Consider the following 21133-nt stretch of genomic DNA (forward strand, 5'->3'; position numbering starts at 1 on the left):
AAAGGCTTGTGTAAATGGGCAAGCTGCAGTCATAGTAAGGAAAATGGTGGCAAGGTGCTAGAGTAGTTGGCAAACACCAAGTGGCCAACTAGGATGCCAGATGAGTGTAAATTAACGTGTAATTGGGTTATTTAGGGTAGTTTTCTGTCCAAGGGTCCATATAGACCAGTGTTTTTCAAACTTGGCGACTTTAAGCTGTGTGGACTTCGACTCCCAGAATCCCCCAGCCAGCATGGCTGGCTAGGGAATTCTGGGAGTCGAAGTCCACACAGCTTAAAGTTGCCAAGGTTGAGAAACACTGGATTAACCCATGCAACGGTCTCTCCTGAAAAAGGAACTGGGTTTTTGAACTGAACCTGTGAGTTCAGAGCTCTTTGGTGTTTTTGCAAATTCAGGAGCTATAAACTTTCCAGATTTTCACTCACATTTCATGAATTGCTGTTAAAAGCAAGGGGTATTTTCCCCTCCACCAAAACTTGTCTAGGGCAGTAGATTGGAAGTTCCCTAGAGAACTTTTCTGTCTGGAAGGAGGGAGGGAGGGAGGATGGATGGATGGATGGATGGATGGATCTGGGAATTACAAGGAAATCTTTTGGGTTCTGCTTTGGGCATGATTGTCATCCCAGCCAGTAAAAAGTACAGCGACAGCCAAAATAGCTGTTATCTGGTTCGCAATTCCTGGAGGGCAGCAAGTCGGGGAAAGACTATTGATTTTCAGGCCTATGCCCTGTTCCAGATAAATATTTTGTCTTTTGTTGTATCTAGCAAATTGCAGAAAAGAAGACAGTTTTAGTATTCTGAAATAACAGTAGTCCTGGTTGATTATTTTAACATAGTTGGGTGTGGGGCCTTTTTTGTTCCTGTTTTGGCTTGTTATTAAGGAAAGATAAAGTCTCTTTTGAGTTGGGGTTGACTCCTAGAGACTTTGTATGTGGACATTCTGTTTTCTTGGCTATGGGGATCTGCCATTGCTGCTTCTTCCTTCTGGATTTTTTTTTTTTTTTTACTTATTTAATAAATTTATATGGCTGCCTATCTCATATACAGCCCTATCTCTGGGCAGCTTGCTTGCTTGCTTATTTATTTATTTAATTCTTATCCTGCCTTTATTAGTTTTAGAAATAACTCGAGGTGGCGAACATACCTAATACTCCTTCCTCCTCCTATTTTCCCCACAATGACAACCCTGTGAGGTGGGCTGGGCTGAGGGAGAGGGACTGGCCCAAGGTCACCCAGCCGGCTTTCGTGCCTAAGGCGGGACTAGAATTCACAGACTGCTGGTTTCTAGCCCAGAAGCTTAACCACTGGACAACAGTTAAAATAGGATAAAAACAAAATAAAAAAGGAAAACAGTCAAAATTAAAGACAGCATAAACAGAAACTTCCTTTCTAGCTTATAGTCCTCAGATTCTCTGGAGGTCTCCCATCCAAGAACTTACCAGGCTTAATTGTGCTTAGTTTCTGAGATGTGTGGAACAGCCAGAATGTGTGGAACTCAAGAGCTCATTTGTCTGGCCATTTTCATCTCTTATGATGCTAGAGAGGTATGAATGAAGCCAAATGAATCACTGCCCTGGTTTTTGTCTTGCCCTGGGGATCTCTCCATCAATCCTCTGGGCCTTTTCTGAGACTATGAAACCTCAAAGAGGCATGGAGTGCTTCCAAAGGGCACAGAGCCCTAGGTTGCATTCCTGCTCTAAAAATAATGTCAAGCTCTTTTTAGTCCAGATCTGCCCCACCTAAAAGTTGAGGGAATAGCACTTGCCCACAAAGGAAGGATGTCTGGAATCGGAGTTGGGAGAAACAGGTTGTCAGAGGGAGTGAATTTATTCATTATTGTCAGTTGTAGCTTGCCCTTCAAAATAAAAAAAATCTCAGACTAGACTTGTATTCTGTTGGTCTTATATTCTGCATTATGTGCCTTAATGATATCTTAAACAATTAATAATAAAAATGTTTTTTTTTAAAAAGGACACATTTGTAGGTAAGAGGCCCTGAAACCAGCCTGAAGTCTCTGCTAAGCTGTCCCGGTGGAATGACAGACATGCTTTGCCCCTGGCTTCTTCTGAGATGGTTTTGGACTGAATTCAGTCCTGGAATCCTCTTGTGGTGTCCCATCCAAATGCCAACTAGTCCTGAGCCGGCTTAGCTTGTTCAGGATCATCCAAGCCTGGCAAGGTGTTGCCACCTAAATGATAGGGAAAATGTGCAGCCCCTGCTCCGCCCTTGGCCTGCTCCTCTCCTTCACTGTTTACAGCCAGCAAGTAGATAACAGAGTAATTATTGACAGACAGGCTGTCTGACGAAAAAATGTCCCAGTTCATTTTTCACATCGAGATAGATATTTTTTCCCTAAAACTCTGGTTGCTCTCCATTAAAAAACAATTCAGAAAGCTATAAAAGACGTTAATGAGCTGAAATTGGACAGCAGTACTTCTACCCTGTTCCAATACACAGCAAAGCCAAAGCCCATAATATTTATTGCTGCTGTGATTTTTTTAAAGAATTGTTTTTTCCCTGAAATTGGAAAAAAAAAGTCCTGCCATTGTTACCTTACCTTTGCAAGATGGGAGCCGTGCATAGTTTGAAAATGCCTTGGAAGTAACGTTCTGGGTCTTGTACAAGCATAGTGATTGATTAAACCAGGTCCTCGTTTTCCAGGATTCTAAGTGTCCTAAAAATGCTGCTGCTTTGAAAGTCACTTTAAAGCATCATCCAGGTCCACTTTTCTCCTGTGTTTGATATTCTAAAGGCAGGCTTAGTCCCCCTCCTCCCTGTGTGATACCTCATCACCATCAGATGAGCTTTCTCGGCTCAATCATTCCAAGATGCTTGCCTTTGTGATATTAACAATGCCCTGTGAGAAATGCCCAGAGTAACTACCTGTTGAAAAACCACTTGCGGCCTTGGCTCTTTCTAATCTGGGAAGAGGTAGAAATTGAATGTGAGGCTTGACTGAGGGTTACTGGAATCTTAGCTTCCGAAGTTACCTTTGATGTGGACCAGCAATACAAAAGGCCATCCCTGCATCTCAGTTTGAGTGCTCTAGGGTTGCCTTTTTTTCAACCAGAAGTTGTAGGGATAATCATCCTGGTGCCTCCAGATATTTAGCTAGGAATGGATAGGAGCTGGCTTCCAAAATATCTGGAGGACACCAGATTGCCTTCTCCTCCATGCCTGCAGCTCCATGAAGGGCTTCTCTGAGATGGACAGTTCTTTCTCAAGCAGCTTCTAAAAGTTGATCCCTCTTCAGGGAAACTTAGAACTGTTTTATTTCAGATGGTAAGGGGGTTTACTCTCGTGTGCTTAATTGAGGGGAGGGCATCCCATGCTTCCCAGTAAAGGTGAGGCTGATGAGTCACTGAAGCATAAATGGTGACACTAAATAATGTCCATCCCTAACGGAGGCCCAGCCAGCTCTCTTTGCCCCATCGTACACAGAGGCCGTCTGCTGTCAGACTGCCGACGCCAGCGTGAACATTAGCAGAACTGCGGAATGTTTCCCAGCTTCATCCTTTATCTGTTTCTCTGAAGATTTGATTATTGTGTGAATACCAGATCCTGGCCCGTTTGGCTAACAGTTTTTTTCCTTAATTTTCCAAGTTTATAGAAACTGTCAAGGACTTATAAACAGCTTGAACCCACAAGTCCTCAGAACCACAGGAATGGGATGGCAGCACCCCCAGTTGTTAGCCAAGTGGTTTTCATATTTCATCAGACTGCTGCAGTGCTTCTTGATTTCTTACTTGTTGGAAATACTTGGCTGTGGATTTTTTTTTTGCTCTGCAGTGTGTCAAAAAAAAGTTTAAGCTAAACATTTCCTACTTTTTGAGAAGGTTCTTCACCTATAGGGCATCCACCCATCTTACATGAGCAAAGCAGGAACTTTCTACCAAGGATTTAGCTCCTGGACAACCCAAGGAATAGTTGTAATTCTCTCTTCATTAGGTTAGCATTCAATACTTGGGATTGACAGCTGCAATAACTTTAATTTGGGGGGGGCACGGGGAGGACTGTTCTCTGGTTTTAGTTTCTCTGTTAATGTTTAGGTAAAAAACTTCTGTAAAAACTTTTAACAAAGGGATATGACTCTTGTTTAAATGAGCACCTTAATGTAGTAAATCAACTGTGATCAAAAGACTTCCTCATTGGTGCCACGTAGTCCTGGTGGACTGCTCCCCTCCTGTGTGGCTGTTATCCCAGAAATCTTTGTGAAGTTTTAAAAATTAAAACATGCAATGTTGGCCTGATTGAGGTTAGAAGTTCAGCTCCCAGGATGCAGGAATGCGTCTTTGTTCCCCCCTCCAAAAACCCCCACACATTCATAGGAGCTAGAAGATCCAAGGGGCACAGCAAAGTTGCTGTTCTGCAGGAGCATCTCAGCTTTACCACATCCGCCTTGCCTCATTTCCTTAGAGCAGGAAACGGCTGCCTGGCAATAAACTTTGCCATTAACTGGGTTCCAATGGTATGTAGAACCATGATTGAAACAGGTAAACCAAGATTTGTCGTTAATTTTCTAGTCTCAATATGGATTGCCAAAGCATAATTTATTATGAAGAATTGATTCATTGTAACTTTCCATTGTTAGTCCTCAGTAAAGACCTTCCCTTATTTTGGGGAGATGCTGCAAATGCCTTCTTAACACTGGTGAGCCTTTACACAGAGCATTAGAGTTTTCCCAGGGCAGCCCCTTGTTCTGAGATCCCTGAAAGTGGAATACCTGAGCCCATAACTACTCATTGGATGCCAACATACATTGAATGATCTTGTTGGACAATTCGGGCCCATGGCTGGCAAATTATAGATTGTGTTGGACCCCAACTTCATCTGTCTGGCCAACGATCAAAACTGACATCATCTGGAGACTGCAGGTTCTCCGTCCCAATCAAGGCAGGGCTGTCTCAGGAGAGAATCCCCTATAGCAAAAGAAGTTAAGAGCTAATTGTGAATCTCTCCCCCCGCCGCCCACTTTTCTTCGCAGTATCTTAAAGCACAGGCATTTAGCTGGATGCACATTGACAAAGCAGGGCTCTCTGGAACCCTTGGAAGCTACTGGCTGTCACAGTAGATCAGCTTTCCTTGGTGTCCATGGGTGTGTTGTGACGGCAGCTATCAGACTGCTGATTCTGAGTTCTGGGAGTTATAGTGCATCTAGAGGAGGCTCCCCAGAATGGGGAAGCCTGGGATACACCCGTGGTTTTCAATCAGTAGGACTTGCACCATGGGTGAGCCTCAGAAGTCACCCTAGGTAGGATACAATTCATTTGAACTTAAAACTTGGTGTAATGGTTGGTTTTGAAATGGATAAGGATTCAGGAGGCAGTGTTATAAACAGCCGCCTGTAAGCTCCTTCGTTAAGAGCAAAAAAAAAATGCTACCATTTCACAGAAAAGTGGCAAAGGAAAACATCCAGTTGTTGGGATTCTTGTAACCTCATCGCTTTCTTTTTAATAAGTTCTTGCTATTGTGAGAATTGTGCTTGGAAAAGGGATTACTTTTGGTTGGAGCCTGACAAATAAAGTAAATGATAAATATAAAAACAGGATGCCTATTAAAAAAATATAGATAGATAGTTTTTTCTCTCCATTGTGGATCTTTGATAGAGCAATTGGTGGGACTTAAGCAGAAGTCGAAACCCATCAGTCTTGAGCTGGACAGGCAAGGGCCTGGTTCAGCCTGTGAGTCCTGTAGACTTTGGCACCTGTGTTTAGACCATGTCAGTTGACACCCTTCCAACTAGTAAGGCATCATTTCTTGCTTTTAGGAACTCCCCCCACCCCAGATGAGCACCGCCCCCTAGAGTCGGACACGACTGGACTTTACGTCGTCGTCCCCACCCCAAAAAGAAAAAAGATCCTCCTCTTTGCAGAAGACCCCAATGCAGATACCTTCTATGTGGTATTTTTCTCCTGGAAAATCTGTAGGCCTTAGCTCTGTAAGTTTATGCCAGAGAGACAGGGTAATTTGATGGATTTGATGATGAATAAATAAAAATAATTAGACTCTGAGTCATTAAGAGTCCTTGTCCTTTTCTCAAGGAAGATTTTTCTCAGCCATTCCATACTCCTTTGGCAAAACAAGCGCAGTGTGCGTGTAAGGCAGCTTCCTTGTTTCTTTCATGGTCGACTTTTATGGAAACATCGCTCTGTTCATTAACCTAAAGCAACCCTAAACATGCCGCAGAATTGGCTTAGGAAGGAATTGTATTAGTAGCTTCCATAATTCAGTTTGATTTATAAGGGGTATTGAGTAACGGAGGGAATTGCATCCTGCCATAGGAACGTGCTTGCTGTCTTTCTGTGGAAATGCCCGGCTGTCACTGACTTCAGCGCGAGGTTATTCTAGCAGGGAAGGCGGAGAGGAGCAGCAGCAGCCACTGCCTTTCATCAGCATGCCATATTAGTATTCATTGGCTCACTTCCTCGAGTGATTATTCCCAGCATTCAATATATGGAAAACTAAAAGGGCCAACAAGAAGCAAGCACTGTTTTCTCTTCTAAAATTTCTCTTCTAATTTTTTTTTTTTTGGCTTCTGAACCTTTTGTTTGCAACACCTTGCCGCATGCTCTAAGTTGGTTTTGAAAGTAACATGTGGTTTGTTTGTCTGATTTATACAGCCGCCCATCTCACTTTTATGTGACTCTAGACGGTACTTTTGTTTTTAAAAAAAATTACCATTCTCTTACAGGTCAGCCAGTTCAGACAACTTTATTCCAAAGTCATCAATGATAAGCATGATGATGTGATGGCTAAATTTGGAGCGATCCTGGCTCAGGGCATATTGGATGCAGGTAATTTTTGTTTTGGCACTGAACCTGTTGACGGTTGCTTCCTTTAAATCAAGAAAGCTCCTTTTCTCAACCTCTAGCCATATTGGGACCTTGAATTGCAGAGGTGCCAGCTTGGGGCAGCTTGGGTGAGAATTTGGGGGATGATAGTCCTGAGACACAGAAATTCCAAGATGGGAAGAACTGTTTGGCTTTATTTGTTGATCAGGAGCATTTGGTAAATCTACCTGAAAATACCAGCTTCGGCAAAGCCCCATGCAACATTTCTTTATCCAGACTCTTGACTTCCCACACAGTTTGGCTGCCATTTCTCTGTTTAGATTTGTTGTTTACCTATTACTGTTGTTTACCTATTACTGTGCATGCTTCTTTAGAATGGGGCAGGAAACACACCCTCAAAACACTACCATGTTATTAATCGCATTAACTAACTAACTAACTAACTAACTAACTAACTAACTAACTGGCATTAATTAATTAACTGGCTCCAATTATTGGAGCCAGTTTGGTGTAGTGGTTAAGGGGCTGGCCTAGAAATCAGGAGTTCTAGTCCTCCCTTAAGCATGAAAGCTGGCCTCTCTTTCAGCCTAACCCACCTCACAGAGTTGTTGTGGGGAAAATAGGAGGCAGGAGTATTAGATATGTTCACTGCCTTGAGTTGACCAAAATGTATATTAAAAAGGCAGGATAAAATATGATGATGGTGATGGTGATATCCTGCCTTTCCTCCAAGGACATCCTTTCATTTTACCCATTATCTCAACAACCTGTGCAGTAGGCTGGGCTGAGAGAGATGCAGAGTCCCTCAGGGAGCTTCTGGGGATGAGAGAGAACTAAAACCTGGGTTTCTGGGACCTTCACCACCATTGCCCCCTGGCTCTTGGGCTGAGAGGGGGGGAGAGTGCTCCAAAGGCACCCAGTGGGCTTCTGAGGCTGAGGGGTGTTGGGGCCTGGATCAGAATCTAGGACTCCTTGCTCCTGGCCCACCATCTTCATCCCCGCACCAACCTAGCTGTCTGCACCACCAGCCTATATGGACAATGGAAAGAGATGTATTCTCCTGCTTTAGATTGTAAGGATTCTGCCCCAAGGACCTTACAATCCAGAATTTCTAGTATCCAGTCCAAGCAAAGAAGCAAAGGGGCTTGAAGGCAGGAAGGAAAAGGAGGCGCCACATGCACTTGTTTTCAGGTGACACCAATAGCATTGGTGAAAGAGGGGGCTTGCGCCTTTGATTGCGTTGGAAAATGTGGGTTTTGAGGAGGGATTCACAGAAAGTAACGAAGGTTTCATGGGTGGAGGGTTCTGGCTGTCTGGTTCAAGCATATGGAATGCAAAGGAGAAAGGGTAGCGACCTTTGAGAGGACCTGCAGCCTTCAGAGGCAGATGGAGACATGCGGGAAGCAGATCAATAGATGGAGGCAGATGCTTGCAGCCACCCGGGCCAGACTTTAGATGCAGTGTAAACTGAAACTCTAAAGAGCCACTTCTGACAGTAGATACCCAAAGGATCTTCAGAGGGTTTGGTTGCTGCATCCCCTCCAAATGGGCATCCTGTAAGTGCTTATTCTCTTCTCTGCATGGATGGTGATGTTGGTTGTACATGTCTGATATATTTACATTTTTGTTCGTTATTGTAAAGTAATGTGTGGAGTGGTTATCTGCTGTTGTCTCCATTATCATCCATTTGTTCCCTGGCCAATGAGTTCAGCTGCCAAAAAACAGCTGCTGTCCTTTGCAAGAAAAAAATTCTGGGCTGCTGAAGCGCGATGTGAATTGGTGAATGTGGAGCCACATGTCATGCTTGCCCCTCAGCATTGTGTGCCAAAGTGAGCGCATCCTTGAAGGGGAAGAGCAGAAGCTTTAAGAGGCGCTGCTGGTGCCTGAAGCGTTTGCCAGAGTTGAGGGATTCATTTTGCCCCCTAACTTCCCACAGATCCCAAAAACTGGAAGACAAAATCTCTCAGGCCATCCTTTTTGCAGGCCTGCTCTACACTGAATTCCTGTGTTTGGTTTACTGCTGCAACCCATTGCAACTTTTTTTTTAAAAATCTGAACGAAATCCAGTGGATGCTGAGGGTCCACTTAGTACCAGAGCAAGGAAAGTGAGCCACTTTATACCATGCTGAGTGAATATTGTTCCCCTTTAGTTGGTCTATGACAGTTATAAAGATGGGTTTGAATTGAATTGTGTACATGAGCATCCATAAGGGTAGGAAGTGACATCACGCATGCTGTGACATCGTGACATACGGTCGTGGGAAAAAGTAAGTACACCCTCTTTGAGCTCTACGGCTTTACGTATCAGGACCTAATAAAAATCATCTGGTCCTTAGCAGGTCTTGAAATTAGATAAAGACATCCTCAGATGAACAACAACACCTGACACATTACACCGTGTCATTATTTATTTTTACAAAAATAAAGCCGACATGGAGAAGCCATGTGTGAAAAAGAACACCCTTATTGCTTCCATAGGTATTAAGAGGCTAAGTAGCAGCCAATCAAATGCCCTTGATTAATTGATCATCAGCAAGTGTGCCCACCTCTATAAAAGCTGAAGTTTTAGGGGTGTGCTGGTCTTGAGCATTCAGGTGTTGTTAACACAATGCCAAAGAGTAAAGGCATCAGCAGTGATCTTAGAGAAGCAGTTGTGCTGCCCATCAGTCTGGGAAGGGTTATAAGGCCATTTCCAAACAATTTAAAGTCCATCATTCTACAGTGAGGACACTTACTCACAAGTGGGAAACATTCAAGACAGCTGCCAATCTTCCCAGGAGTGGACGTCCCAGCGCATTCACCCCAAGGTCAGACCGTGCAATGCTCAGAGAAATTGCAAAAAATCCAGGAGTTACATCTCAGACTCCGCAGGCCTCCGTTAACACGTTAAATGTTAAAGTTCATGACTGTACAATTAGAAAAAGACTGTACAAGTATGGTTTGTTTGGAAGGGTTGCCAGGAGAAAGCCCCTTCTCTCTAAAAAGAACGTGGCAGAGTGGCTTAGGTTTGCAAAGTTGCGTCTGGACAAATTGCAAGACTTCTGGAACAATGTCCTTTGGACAGATGAGACCAAAGTGGAGATGTTTGGCCATAATGCACAGCACCACATTTGGTGAAAGCGCAGCTATCAGCACAAACATCCCATACCAACTGTCAAGCACGGTGGTGGAGCGGTGATGATTTGGGCTTGTTTTGCAGCCACAGGACCTGGGCACCTTGCAGTCACTGAGTCGACCATGAACTCCTCTGTATACCAAAGTATTCTAGAGTCAGATGTGAGGCCATCTGTCCAAAAGCTAAAGGTTGGCCAAAATTGGGTCATGCAACAGGACAAGGATCCCAAGCACACCAGCAAATCTACGACGGAATGGCTGAAGAAGAAAAGAATCAAGGTGTTGCAATGGCCCAGTCAAAGTCCAGACCTCAACCCAACTGAAATGCTGTGGCAGGACCCTAAGAGAGTTATGCATAAACAAATGCCCGCAAGCCTCAATGAACTGAAGCAATGTCGTAAAGAAGAGTGGGCCAACATTCCTCCACAACGATGTGAGAGACTGATAAAGTCATACAGAAAACAATTACTTCAAGTTATTGCTGCTAAAGGTGGTTCTACAAACTATTGAATCATAGGGTGTACTTACTTTTTCACACATGGCTTCTCCATTTCGGCTTTATTTTTTTGATTTATTTGATCAGCTCAGGTCTACAAAAGCTAAGCAAGCTTTTAGGTTCCCCAGAGAGCAGGGCATGGGAGAGATACCTGCATTTAGTTAGCGACTTTGCATGGAACGTGTTGGCAGATGGCAGTCTTCCGAGTAGGCTCTTTTGGCTACTGAGTTGACTTCCGGGCACACTGTGGTTTTCCCCAGGATTGCTGGAGAAAGTCATACGCAGTGGTCACTCCCCAATTTTGGAAAATATTAAGGATGATGCTATTGTTGCTGGTGCTAGAGATTGTAGGGCTGAGACCAGCTTGTCTAAGGCCATTGTGGGAATGCACAATTGCTTCCGACACTTAAACAGATCTGCGTGGAGGAGGAACATGTTGGTGGGAGAGCTTTAGTTTTTAAGAGACCGCTGTTTGAGAGTGGCATTCAGCTCCTGTGTTAATCATGGAATTGCTTCCACCCCACTTTGAATGTCTTTGTCACTATTAAGAACAGCTTATTTCATTGGCTTTGAGACGTTAGAAGCAATTGTGTGGCATCAGAAGTAGAGAAGATGTTTGTATTCTGTGCAGAGTTGAAGAGTGATTTTCAGGTCTTTAAATGATATAGTATATTCAGTTATCTCTAATCACCTATTGGAATATTGGAAAATTAGAATTTTAACACACATACATTCCTTGTTTATTCACCTGATTCTATTCCTCTCTTTTCCTTCTGTTTATATATATTTTTTCTCCCAAAATGTCCAATACAAATATTATTTTTATTGTATTAATAATATTATATTATTATATTTTATTAATTATAAAGAAGAAGAGGAGGAGGGAAAGATGGCTTGTTTCAGATTTTATTGCATGTGTGAATCACTGACACATTCAAAACTGAACCTGCCTGTGGTCAGAGATTCTCTGAATGAAATAGATTGACCTTCTTGAAAGAATGTTCTTGTTCTTTATTACCCCAGCCTAATCACAATTTATTTAAATATGTTTACTGAAACATTTCCATCCTGCTTTTCTACTAGAACATACCCAGAGCAAAATTATTTGCGGGTCTCTACTGACAAAAAAAGGTGATTCTGTCTTTGAATGATGGAACAATGCTAGCTTGGATCTTGGAGACTTTATTTGTTGGCATCTATAAAGAATCAGCAAGCCACAATGATTTCCTGTAACAGGCTAGCGAAAGGTATTTCAAAACGTTGTAGGAAAAGCAGCTAGAAATCTTTTAACAGCAAAGAAAGGATTGATATTTTGGGGTCTGGTTAAAATCTGTTGGTGGGGGAGTGCTTACTGTTGTAAATCATTTTTCAACTTTTTTGTAAACAACAAAACCAGCAGCTTGGCTACCGACAGTAGCTGTACAACATTTTCCTGGAAATTAGCTCAGGAATTTACTGCCCTGAATCATGGCAAAGCAGAGGTTCTGCAGGCATTATTTTAGCAACAGGGAGAAGGGCGAGATGGCAGATCCCACCAGGCAAGTAACAGGTGGGGAAATGAATAACAGTAGGAAGTTGAGTTTTAGGATCCATTACGGCAGGCCAGAAGGAAGATGGGAAGCAACCATCTTGACGCAGTTGATTAGGGAAGAGCCAACTACTCTGGCAACAGAGTGTGGAAAGGGTGTGTTGTGAGTGTCCTTTCTTTCAGTCTTTTGTTCTTCAGTATGAAAGAGCGGTCATAATTTAGGGATTTTCTGGATTCGGATTTTTTTTGTTTTTTCCTGTTTTTACATATACATGAGATAATGCGACTCTCTAGAGCAGTGTTTCTCAACCTTGGCAACTTGAAGATCTGTGGACTTCAACTCCCAGAGTTCCCCATGGCTGGCTGGGGAATTCTGGGAGTTGAAGTCCACAGATCTTCAAGTTGCCAAGGTTGAGAAACACTGCTCTAGAAGGTAGGGAGAGTATAAAGGAACAGAGTCACTTTTTTTTTAATGTTTGAACAGCAAATCGTATTAATGTTTATTCAGCAACTTGAAAAGTGTGAGAAGAGATTCCCTTAAGATTACAACTGAGATTAAATTCTTCAGAATGTTCTCTGGGAAGATGAATCTTCACATTTTTCATTCTAGGATGTATCTGTCACCTGCCAGTTTCTGCCTTCACGGCCATGAATATCTGTTTTTAGCCCTCTCACTCTGACGGCCAGAGGCTCAGACTCTAGGCTCCTGTTAGACCCCTCCTTCCACTCACCCAAGGGCATCTGGGTGGTGCAGATCAAAATCTTCAAGATGGTGGGCACCCATATATAAAAGGTGCAAGGCTTCAGTTCCCACACCACCCCTCCCCTTTTGCACCACCCCTCCCTAGTCGCTTCCCCTTCTGTTCCCATCCAACCAGAATTTAAAGTGGGATGAAGTACCCACTGTTACAAGTAGTCCTCGCTTAATGACCGCAATTGGGAGTGGAAATTGGTTGCTAAGCAAATCTGATCCAATTTTACAACCTTTTTTGCAGTGGTCATTAAGCGAATCACCGTGGTTGTTAAGCAACTCATGAGGCTCCCCATTGATTTTGCTTGCCAGAAGCCAGCTGGGAAGGTCAAAAATGGCGATCACATGACCACACAGCAATGGTCATAAATGCAAACTGGTTACCAAGCACCCAGATCGTGATCATGTGACTGCGGGGACACTGCAGCGGTCATGTGAGCACTGGTTGTGAGTTGTTTTTTCCAGCACCAACAGTCTGAACCATCACTAAAGGAATGGTCATTAAGTGAGGACTACCTGTACTGTTCTTTGAGTGACAGTACTATTGCCCAATCATCACGGGGAGCAGAAAAAGCCAACTTTTGAGAACAGCCCTGACACCTTTTCATCTTTGATGCTGGTGTTCTGTAAATATGCATCATTTTTGCTTAAAAAGAGGTACAATGCGGGTGTTAAGAGCTTAAAAAAAAAGTCTCTTCTTTCCAGCTGTTTTTAAACTAATTCTCAAGCCATCTCTCATCCTCGTCGGTCAGCTAGGAAAGGCGTTCTCTAGGAACAAGCACATAAAGGAAGGTCAGACATCTCTCTGCTCTGAGGCAACTCCGGAGAAAATGAATCGAGAGGGTGTAATGCAGTGGGAACGCAGCACTTCGGGGCGGGGGGAGATAAGTGCTTAAGAGAAGCCGGATTTTAGGTGGCCAGGCTGCAGTTTAAAAATAGAATTCCAGAGTTTCGTAGACCTAAGTTTTGAAGAGCTTAGCGTGGTTAGCATGTCATAAGGATGCTGTCTATAGACCCTTGATTGTGTGTGTGTGTGTGTGTGTGTGCGTACACACTTCTTTTTCAGGAGGGGTGTGTGACAACCTTACTGTTCTTCAGTGGTGCCATATTAGCTCTGTTCCTGAAAGGTGGGGGAAACCAACGGCAAAAAAAAAATAATTTGCTTTATTAAATTTAATATTGTGTATTAAATTACCATTACGCTAATGAAATGTGGCTAATATGATAGCTTCCTGTATGGGTTTTTTCCCTCTTTCCCCTACTTTAAAACTTTCAACCTCTGAGTGATGCTAGGAGGGTCACTCCCAAGGATTTGCACATTCTTGCGGAAGAATTTTTTTCTCACCAAGTATCCCTTACATACAAATAATGGGATACAATAATAATTTTCTAGACTCTTGGCCGGTCTGAACTGTGCTTCTCTGGGGCTCTAGTTTTCCCATATAAATGGTCTGAACTCAATTGCCTTTTAATCCCATTCAGGCCTCTGTCCCAAACTCACCCGGAGCAGTTGCTGGTGGCTCCTGCTGCCCCCCTTCAGCCCAATCTGCAAAGGGCTGAAAAATCAGATTAACACCTTCCTGCTCCCTCTGCGGGCCTGTCCTTTCTGTTCAGCTTCAACTGGACGGGCCTGCACTGCATCAGCCTGACAAGTTCCTGCCATCTCTGCTTTCTGAGATGAAATTATATGGATTGTTTATCTGGCAGGATTAATTCTGCTGCCATGGTGTATTACCCATAGGACGAAGGAAGCAGATCCAAAGGCTACTCCTGGGTGGAGAGCGGAGTGAATTCTCCCCCCCCCCCTCTATTGAGATGCTGGAAGAGCCGAGTTTGGGCGTGAGAGAGTGGAGGAAACTGGGCAGAGCAATCGGTTTGCTTCCGAGAAAGTGGATAAAGGTGGGGAAAAGACAGCGGGGCTCGTGCAATACACAGGGAACGCCAAGAATGTAGACATAGATGAGTGGTCTAGCATTCATTTCACCACGCATCTGCATGCTAGATAGAAACACATGTTTTGAATTATTACGTCTCCTTATATAGGGGGGAGGAGAGGAACTGTTGCAAGTATGCATTGCGTCTAGAGATTCCCCGAAGAATCTGAGTTAGCTGTTCATGGAAACAGACAGTTGGGCTCAGCTTTCCAGGTAGGGACGACTGGGACACATGTCTAGACCAGCGTTTCTCAACCTCGGCAACTTTAAGATGCATGGAGTCAGTTCCCAGAATGCTGGCTGGGGGATTCTGGGAGTTGAAGTCCACGCATCTTAAAGTTGCCAAGGTTGAGAAACGCTGGTCTAGACACAACTGCAGTTGACTTAACTGTAGATGCTTCCCCCCCTCCCTCTCCCCCCCATTCTGTTATCTGGTTGACTCCCTCCATCCCCATCTCACAAAAGCAGGATGTTAATCCCCCAACTGCAGCATACAACCAAAAGACCTTCGGTTTACACAGATCAGTCAGTTTCACTGCAAAGAAAAGGAGGTTAGGTTGTAGAATCTTGGACACTGGACACGCGTAGCTCCTTCATTAAGCCAGGGCCTTCTTGATGCCTTTCATCCTCTTTATAACTGTCTCCTGACTCATCAGAGAAGTCGCCTCCCACTTAGGAGATGGAAAAGGAATGTCTGTCTCTACAATAATTTGAAAAATCCATTCCCAGGTTCAAAGAATTCTGTTACGAAGAACCTCTCTTCACCGTTGTGATTCTTTCCAGCCCAGTTAAATCTCAGTCATCTCACATTCGGTATCTCTTGTGTGAACCCTATCCAGGTGGCCACAACGTCACAATTTCTCTGCAGTCAAGGACCGGTCACACACACATGCCATCGGTGGTCGGCGTCCTGGTCTTCACCCAGTTCTGGTTTTGGTTTCCTCTCTCTCACTTTTTGTCCTTGGCTTTCACTCCGACCTGCGTGATCGGCCTTAACAAGGACCTCAAGGTACGTGCTGCGGGAGTCAGAATGATCCTCTGGAGAGCAGAGCAGCCATCTGGCTGCTTGGTACCTTTTGCCTGCCCATCTGGCCAAGAAAGAAGTTGGGGCGCTTCTTGCGACAAGAAATATTTCAATAGGAAATAGTTTGGGAAATAATATTGACCTCACCCTTGACCTGGAGGTTGGATATGGTGACCTGGGTAACTGCCATGAAGGGACAGATACAAGGTTGTTGGCTGTGTGTTTGGCAGGCAGAAGGGGGCCACATTCAACTTCTGGTACCTCCAGTTTAAAAAAGGAGGAGAATCAGCAAGTCATACAAACTATATTATTTCTCTGCCCCCAGTCAACATCTGTTTTATAGATCAGTGTTTCTCAGCCTTGGCAACTTGAAGATGTGCGGACTTCAACTCCCAGAACTCCCCAGTCAGCATGCTGGCTGGGGAATTCTGGAAGCACATCATAAAGTTGCCACAGTTGAGAAACAGTGTTCTAGATGAACAGAGTCTCTGACCTGGCACAGGTTGCGGGACATAAGTTGAGGCATCATTTGCATACCGAAGGCCCCAGACTCCATTTGCACTGTCTCCTGGGACAGGACGCAGGTGGCCAGGTTGGAACACATCTTTTTCTGCCTCGGAGCAGCTGCTAGTCTGAGCAGACAGTCCTAAGCTGAAACATCCGTTGGCCTTGTGCAGAATAAGGCTCGTCCAGTTATCTGCATTCCAAAGAGATCAGGAGACACAGGATGAAGGGTCAGGAGATCAGGAAATCCAGATTGTCTCAGTAAAGTGGTTTGTTCATACATGTTCATGGAAAGCAAAGAAGAAATTACTCCAGGGTCTTTTTATATTTGCTAGTTGGTAACAATTTATTGGCGAGCCAGTTTGGTCTAGTGGTTAAGGCAACAGGCTAGAAACCAGGAGACAGTGAGTTCTAGTCCCGCCTTAGGCATGAAGGCCGGCTGGGTGCCCTTGGGCCAGCCACTCTCTCTCAGCCCTAGGAAGGAGGCAATGGCAAACCACTTCTGAAATCTTGCCAAGAAAACTGCAGGGACCTGGCCAGGCAGTCACCGAGGATTGGACATGATGAACGGCAAAAAAACCCCAAAAAACCAAAGCAATGTATTATTTACTTTAAGACCAAAAACATTTGTGTCCTGTCTTCTTTAAACAGTACAGAGCATTTGGCAACAAACATGCCCTAAAACTCCATGGGTGGGTACGACACAGTTCCCTTCACGTGATTCTGCAGTTCTGCCATCACAGTGTATCACCGGAAGATGCCAGGCTGGGCAAGGCTGGTCTACAGGCCCCTCTTTAGCTTAAACTGCTCGCTTCTCCCCTAATAAATCTATGGTAGAGTCCAACCGTATTGTTTCCCCTTCCAGTTGGCTCTCATTCAGTAGACGCGGACAAAGGCCAGCCCTGGGGAGAGCATCCCATCAGTTCCCAGGAAGGTTCATCAACCCCCTTCTTTGCTCCCTGCCGTGGCCTCCCTGGGTCAGTTCGAAGAAGAAAAGAGCTGTTTCTTGGCAATGTGAGGAAAGCAGTAGAAATCGGCATTTGTCAGGGCCTTAAGGTTCAGAATCATGGGTCCGTTTTGAAGTTGGCTTCTCTCCAGGAAAAAGGAGAGAGAGGGCTGCATTGAGATGGTCAGTGCTTTGCCACCTTCCTGAACACGAGGAGATTTTATTCAGGAGCCATTGAAGGAAAGTGGTGTGCCAAAAACACAGCAGAGATGATTTAATTCAGGGTGCAAAGACTGTCGATTGGCTTTGTTCTTTTAACACCGTCACCCAAAGATAGCCTTGGGCTTTTCACCATTTTCATGGGCAGAATCAGGGCCCAAAGGGTGCAGTTGCACAAGCAGCCTTCTCAGCCTCCTGAGAACCTGTCGGTTTCCAGTTTTCATGGCTGCAGTTACAAGTTTAAGGATGTGGTGCCAGGTTGAATCTGGAGCCCCCCAATAGCAGTGTGCATTGCCTGGAGTTGGTCTTGCTTAACTTGAATGACCTGGCCTGTGGTACAAATTTTGGATTGCTGGTCAGCCTTTGGAGCCTTAAGGCCCAGAACGGGTGCCATCATCTCACCCTCCCTTCCCTGGAGCCAAATCTGTGCTTCATCTAGCAGCGTCCTCTGCGACTGCCAGCTTGTCTCCTGCATCTCCTACAACTGGGGAAAAGGTCTCCTCCAACTCTGAGGGTGGAGAAGGCAGCTGGGACCTTCTGCCCACTGCGCCTCTGAGTGTGTCCCTGCCAAACAAATACAATTCCACACTGAATGGCATATGTACACCTCCTTTTTTGTGAGTCAGATCACAGCTCCGTCAGTCCAGCACCGTCAGCTTGGACGGGACTTTAGAGGGTTTGGTATCTTCAACCCTTTCCAACAGGCCACCCTAGCAGGGTGACACTTGGTTTGCTATACATCCCTGCCCCCCCCAGCAACCCCTCCGGCCCCAGATCCATCACAGCTCTTTTAACAGCCTCAACTGTGGGAATCTCAGCTTGTGACCTTGCATCAGGAGGCAGAGTCATTACTGCCAGGGGAGGACAGAATTGCCATGTGGAAGAAGCCAGCGAGGTATGAGATACATCATTCCTTGACTCAGCCATCAGGCACGGCCAACGGGCATCTCCTGAAACCCCTTCCGCGCTTGTAGATGGTCAGTGGAGCTGCGTCTCTGGCGCTCCTGGAAGAATGAAATAAAATTGAAGTGCTCTCTGCAAGTAACCCAGGTATTGAGGTGAAGGCAGACTGAACTGAGTAACAGTGACAAATGACGTACATTAAGCCCCCAGCTTGGACACACGCACTGGGCTCAACAACTGCCAGTCCCTGCTGACTCTTTGAGACTTTGTGATTCATCAGGCGTTGTTGTTCACAGGCGTTCAGGCGTATTTTTGATATTATATAGATTAGGAACTGACTGGGAGTGGGGACTGAAAATTGTGAGGCTTCACAAGGCGTCCAGTTCAAGGGGCAAGGACACACTCTGAGCTCCAGTCAGAGCCCAGCGTGCGCAGAGGCCTCTGCTGTCGTCCTCAGAAAATACCCTCCATTTGTGTTGCTTTATTTGAAGTGTACCCCCTCCCCCCAAAAGGAAGTCTTACCAGACAGCCACCCAGCTGTGCCAGGATTGAGTGATGAGCTTCCACACGGTGCGCTTACCTTTGAACTTTAAAAATCAAAGCGACGTAAAGCCCATTTTGTGCTCTCTGATGTCGGCTTACCTGACCAAAGTCTGATATGTGGAGTCCTTGGTGCTCTCTGAGCTTGGTTGTTGGCTTGCAGACCTGTCAGTGGTCAGTGAGATGCCTGCCAGCCAGCCTGCCAGCCAGCCAGCTCAGCACCAAGGACTCCACAGTTCAACCCCGAGCTCCAAAGAGTCTTTTCTAGTGAAAAGTCTGATATTAACTTAAGCCGCCTTACAGCAGTCACGGAACCCCAGGTTTGCCAGCAGCCCTCGCTAAGTATGCAATCCTTAGGGTAAGCTGGGAAGAGTAGCCAGAACCTGGTTAAGGTCCGTTCCATCCCAGCATCTCGCCACCAGCTAGAGAAACAGCCTAGAGGGACCTCTGGTGTCACGGCCCAGGACTCAGATGACCATCCAGGATGGTCCTTGGCAGTCCTCCCAGCTGGAGCCTCACCACCAGTGGTCACTGTCCAAGGACATGGCGCTGACAACAGGCCCCTCCACATCTTTACGCTCATCCCTGGCCAGCTGAAGTGCCACTGAGCTGATAACCTGCTCCTCCCTATCAGCCAGTTGAAGCTACACCACCCACAGGTCCAGTTATCTCCCATTTCCTTCCTGAAGATGCAGCGGGCGCCAGAAAAGCAAACTTCCCTAGCAAAGACTGCTGTGCGTGCCCTTGCAATTGCCCTCACTGTATCCCGGAAATTCCTTTGGGCGCATTCTTGAGTGGGATCAATCTTTGGGTCAGGGAGAGGAGGAATTATGCAACAGACACCCCAGCGTTTGCCGGTTATTTTATTCATTTGCTTACTTCCTGGTAATGATGGTGCCCATTTCAGCAACATGAGAAGAGAGAAAGGGATTTATTTATATACTTATTTGGTTTATGGGACACTTGTCTATTCTGGCAAGGCCCAAAGGCAGCGAACAAAATTTGAAAACAAAAGCAGAACAGGCAGCGTTCCAATAAATAAATAGCACGGTTGTCTGGCAGTTCAAAGCCTGGTGAAAGAGATGCCTTTGCAGAGGCTTCCTAAACAGGAAGAGAGTGGGGGTCTTTTTTGAGGAGCAGCTCAGAGGAAGGTCCTCATCCGCAGGCCAGGAGGAGAGGCATCTGCCAGAGGGCCTCCCCTGCAGAAATTAGCCAGGTAGGTTTCTGATGGGGGAGACAGGCAGGCCTAAATCCCTTTAAACCTTTAAAGGACAATGTCAAGTCCTTCAGTTGTGACCAGCAACAGTTGGCAACCAGCTCAGATCTTTCAGCGCAGGGATTTGGTGATCTCTCTTCCTCGCCCCCCTTCCCAATCAATCTACCAGCTGCAACTTCCAGACATTTTCCAAGGTAGCCCCACAAAGTGATATAAGGTAGGACGATCAGCCCACAGGTCCTTTGCAGAGGTGTGGCCTGTTGGCAAATGCCCAGGGTTTGGGTTTTGAATGCCAAACATGCCAGCAGGCTGAAAACCCTCACTCAAACTACCATCTGTTGGGACCCAGGAAGTATGCATTCTCTGTCACAGGGCCTGCCCTCTGATTTGTTTGTTTGCTTATGCAGTTTATATAGCTACCCATCTCAACAAGTGACTCTGGGCGGCAGACAGAATTAAAATAGAATAAAAACAATAGCAAACACCATAAAAGGTGAAATACAGGCAGCTGAGAAACAGCAACCCAAATCCCTAACACTACCAAGAAGCGGGTCCCTGCCCACCCTCAGGGGCCCAGGCACAGAGCCAGGTCTTTTGGGCCCAGTGAAAGGCCCCCAAGGTCGGGGCCATCCCAGTCTCCGGAGGGAGAACGTTCCATAAGGTGGGCACTATGGCGGAAAAGGCATGCTGGGGTCACAGCTAGATTAACTTTCCCAGTTAGGGCATAAATAATGCCCGGTGCTATGCAGAAGCTAGAGAAATGCTAACCAGGGTTTAGTGGCCTCCTAATATGGTGAAGTTTCAGTGGTACAAGCCCTATGGTTGGCTCAAAGGCTTCTGGAGAGAGAGAGCCGGAGCAGGAATTGGAAACTTAACATGAGGTGGGAGCACCTGTCTGCAAGCGCACCGTGCAAACCACTTCCTTTGCTCTCTGGATTTTGTCTCCAGGCTCTGAGATTGATTGATTGATTGAGATTTCTTTCTTTCTTTCTTTCTTTCTTTCTTTCTTTCTTTCTTTCTTTCTTTTTCTTTCTTTCTCGTTCAGATGCCAAAAGTGCAGTACCGGTCCAATGTCAAGCCCTCCACATTTGCCTACCCAGCACCCTTGGAAGTGCCAAAAGAGAAGGAGAAAGAAAAGGTGTGTCAAGCGCTCCATCAGTGGCCGCC

The 21133-nt window shown here is 45.4% G+C and overlaps 1 protein-coding gene across 1 annotated transcript in view; it reads left to right on the forward strand.

The window, feature by feature from the left end:
* The window catches only part of PSMD1 (proteasome 26S subunit, non-ATPase 1), a 110630-nt gene that overhangs the window by 80692 nt on the left and 8805 nt on the right, over positions 1-21133 (forward strand). The window contains exons 19-21 of the mRNA XM_063306298.1: positions 6692-6794; positions 15454-15623; positions 21012-21104. Of these exons, the coding sequence (XP_063162368.1) occupies positions 6692-6794; positions 15454-15623; positions 21012-21104 (366 nt within the window). The remainder of the gene's footprint in view (positions 1-6691; positions 6795-15453; positions 15624-21011; positions 21105-21133) is intronic.

The sequence above is a fragment of the Candoia aspera genome, chromosome 6, assembly GCF_035149785.1.
Source record: "Candoia aspera isolate rCanAsp1 chromosome 6, rCanAsp1.hap2, whole genome shotgun sequence".
In the NCBI taxonomy this organism is placed as follows: domain Eukaryota; kingdom Metazoa; phylum Chordata; class Lepidosauria; order Squamata; family Boidae; genus Candoia; species Candoia aspera.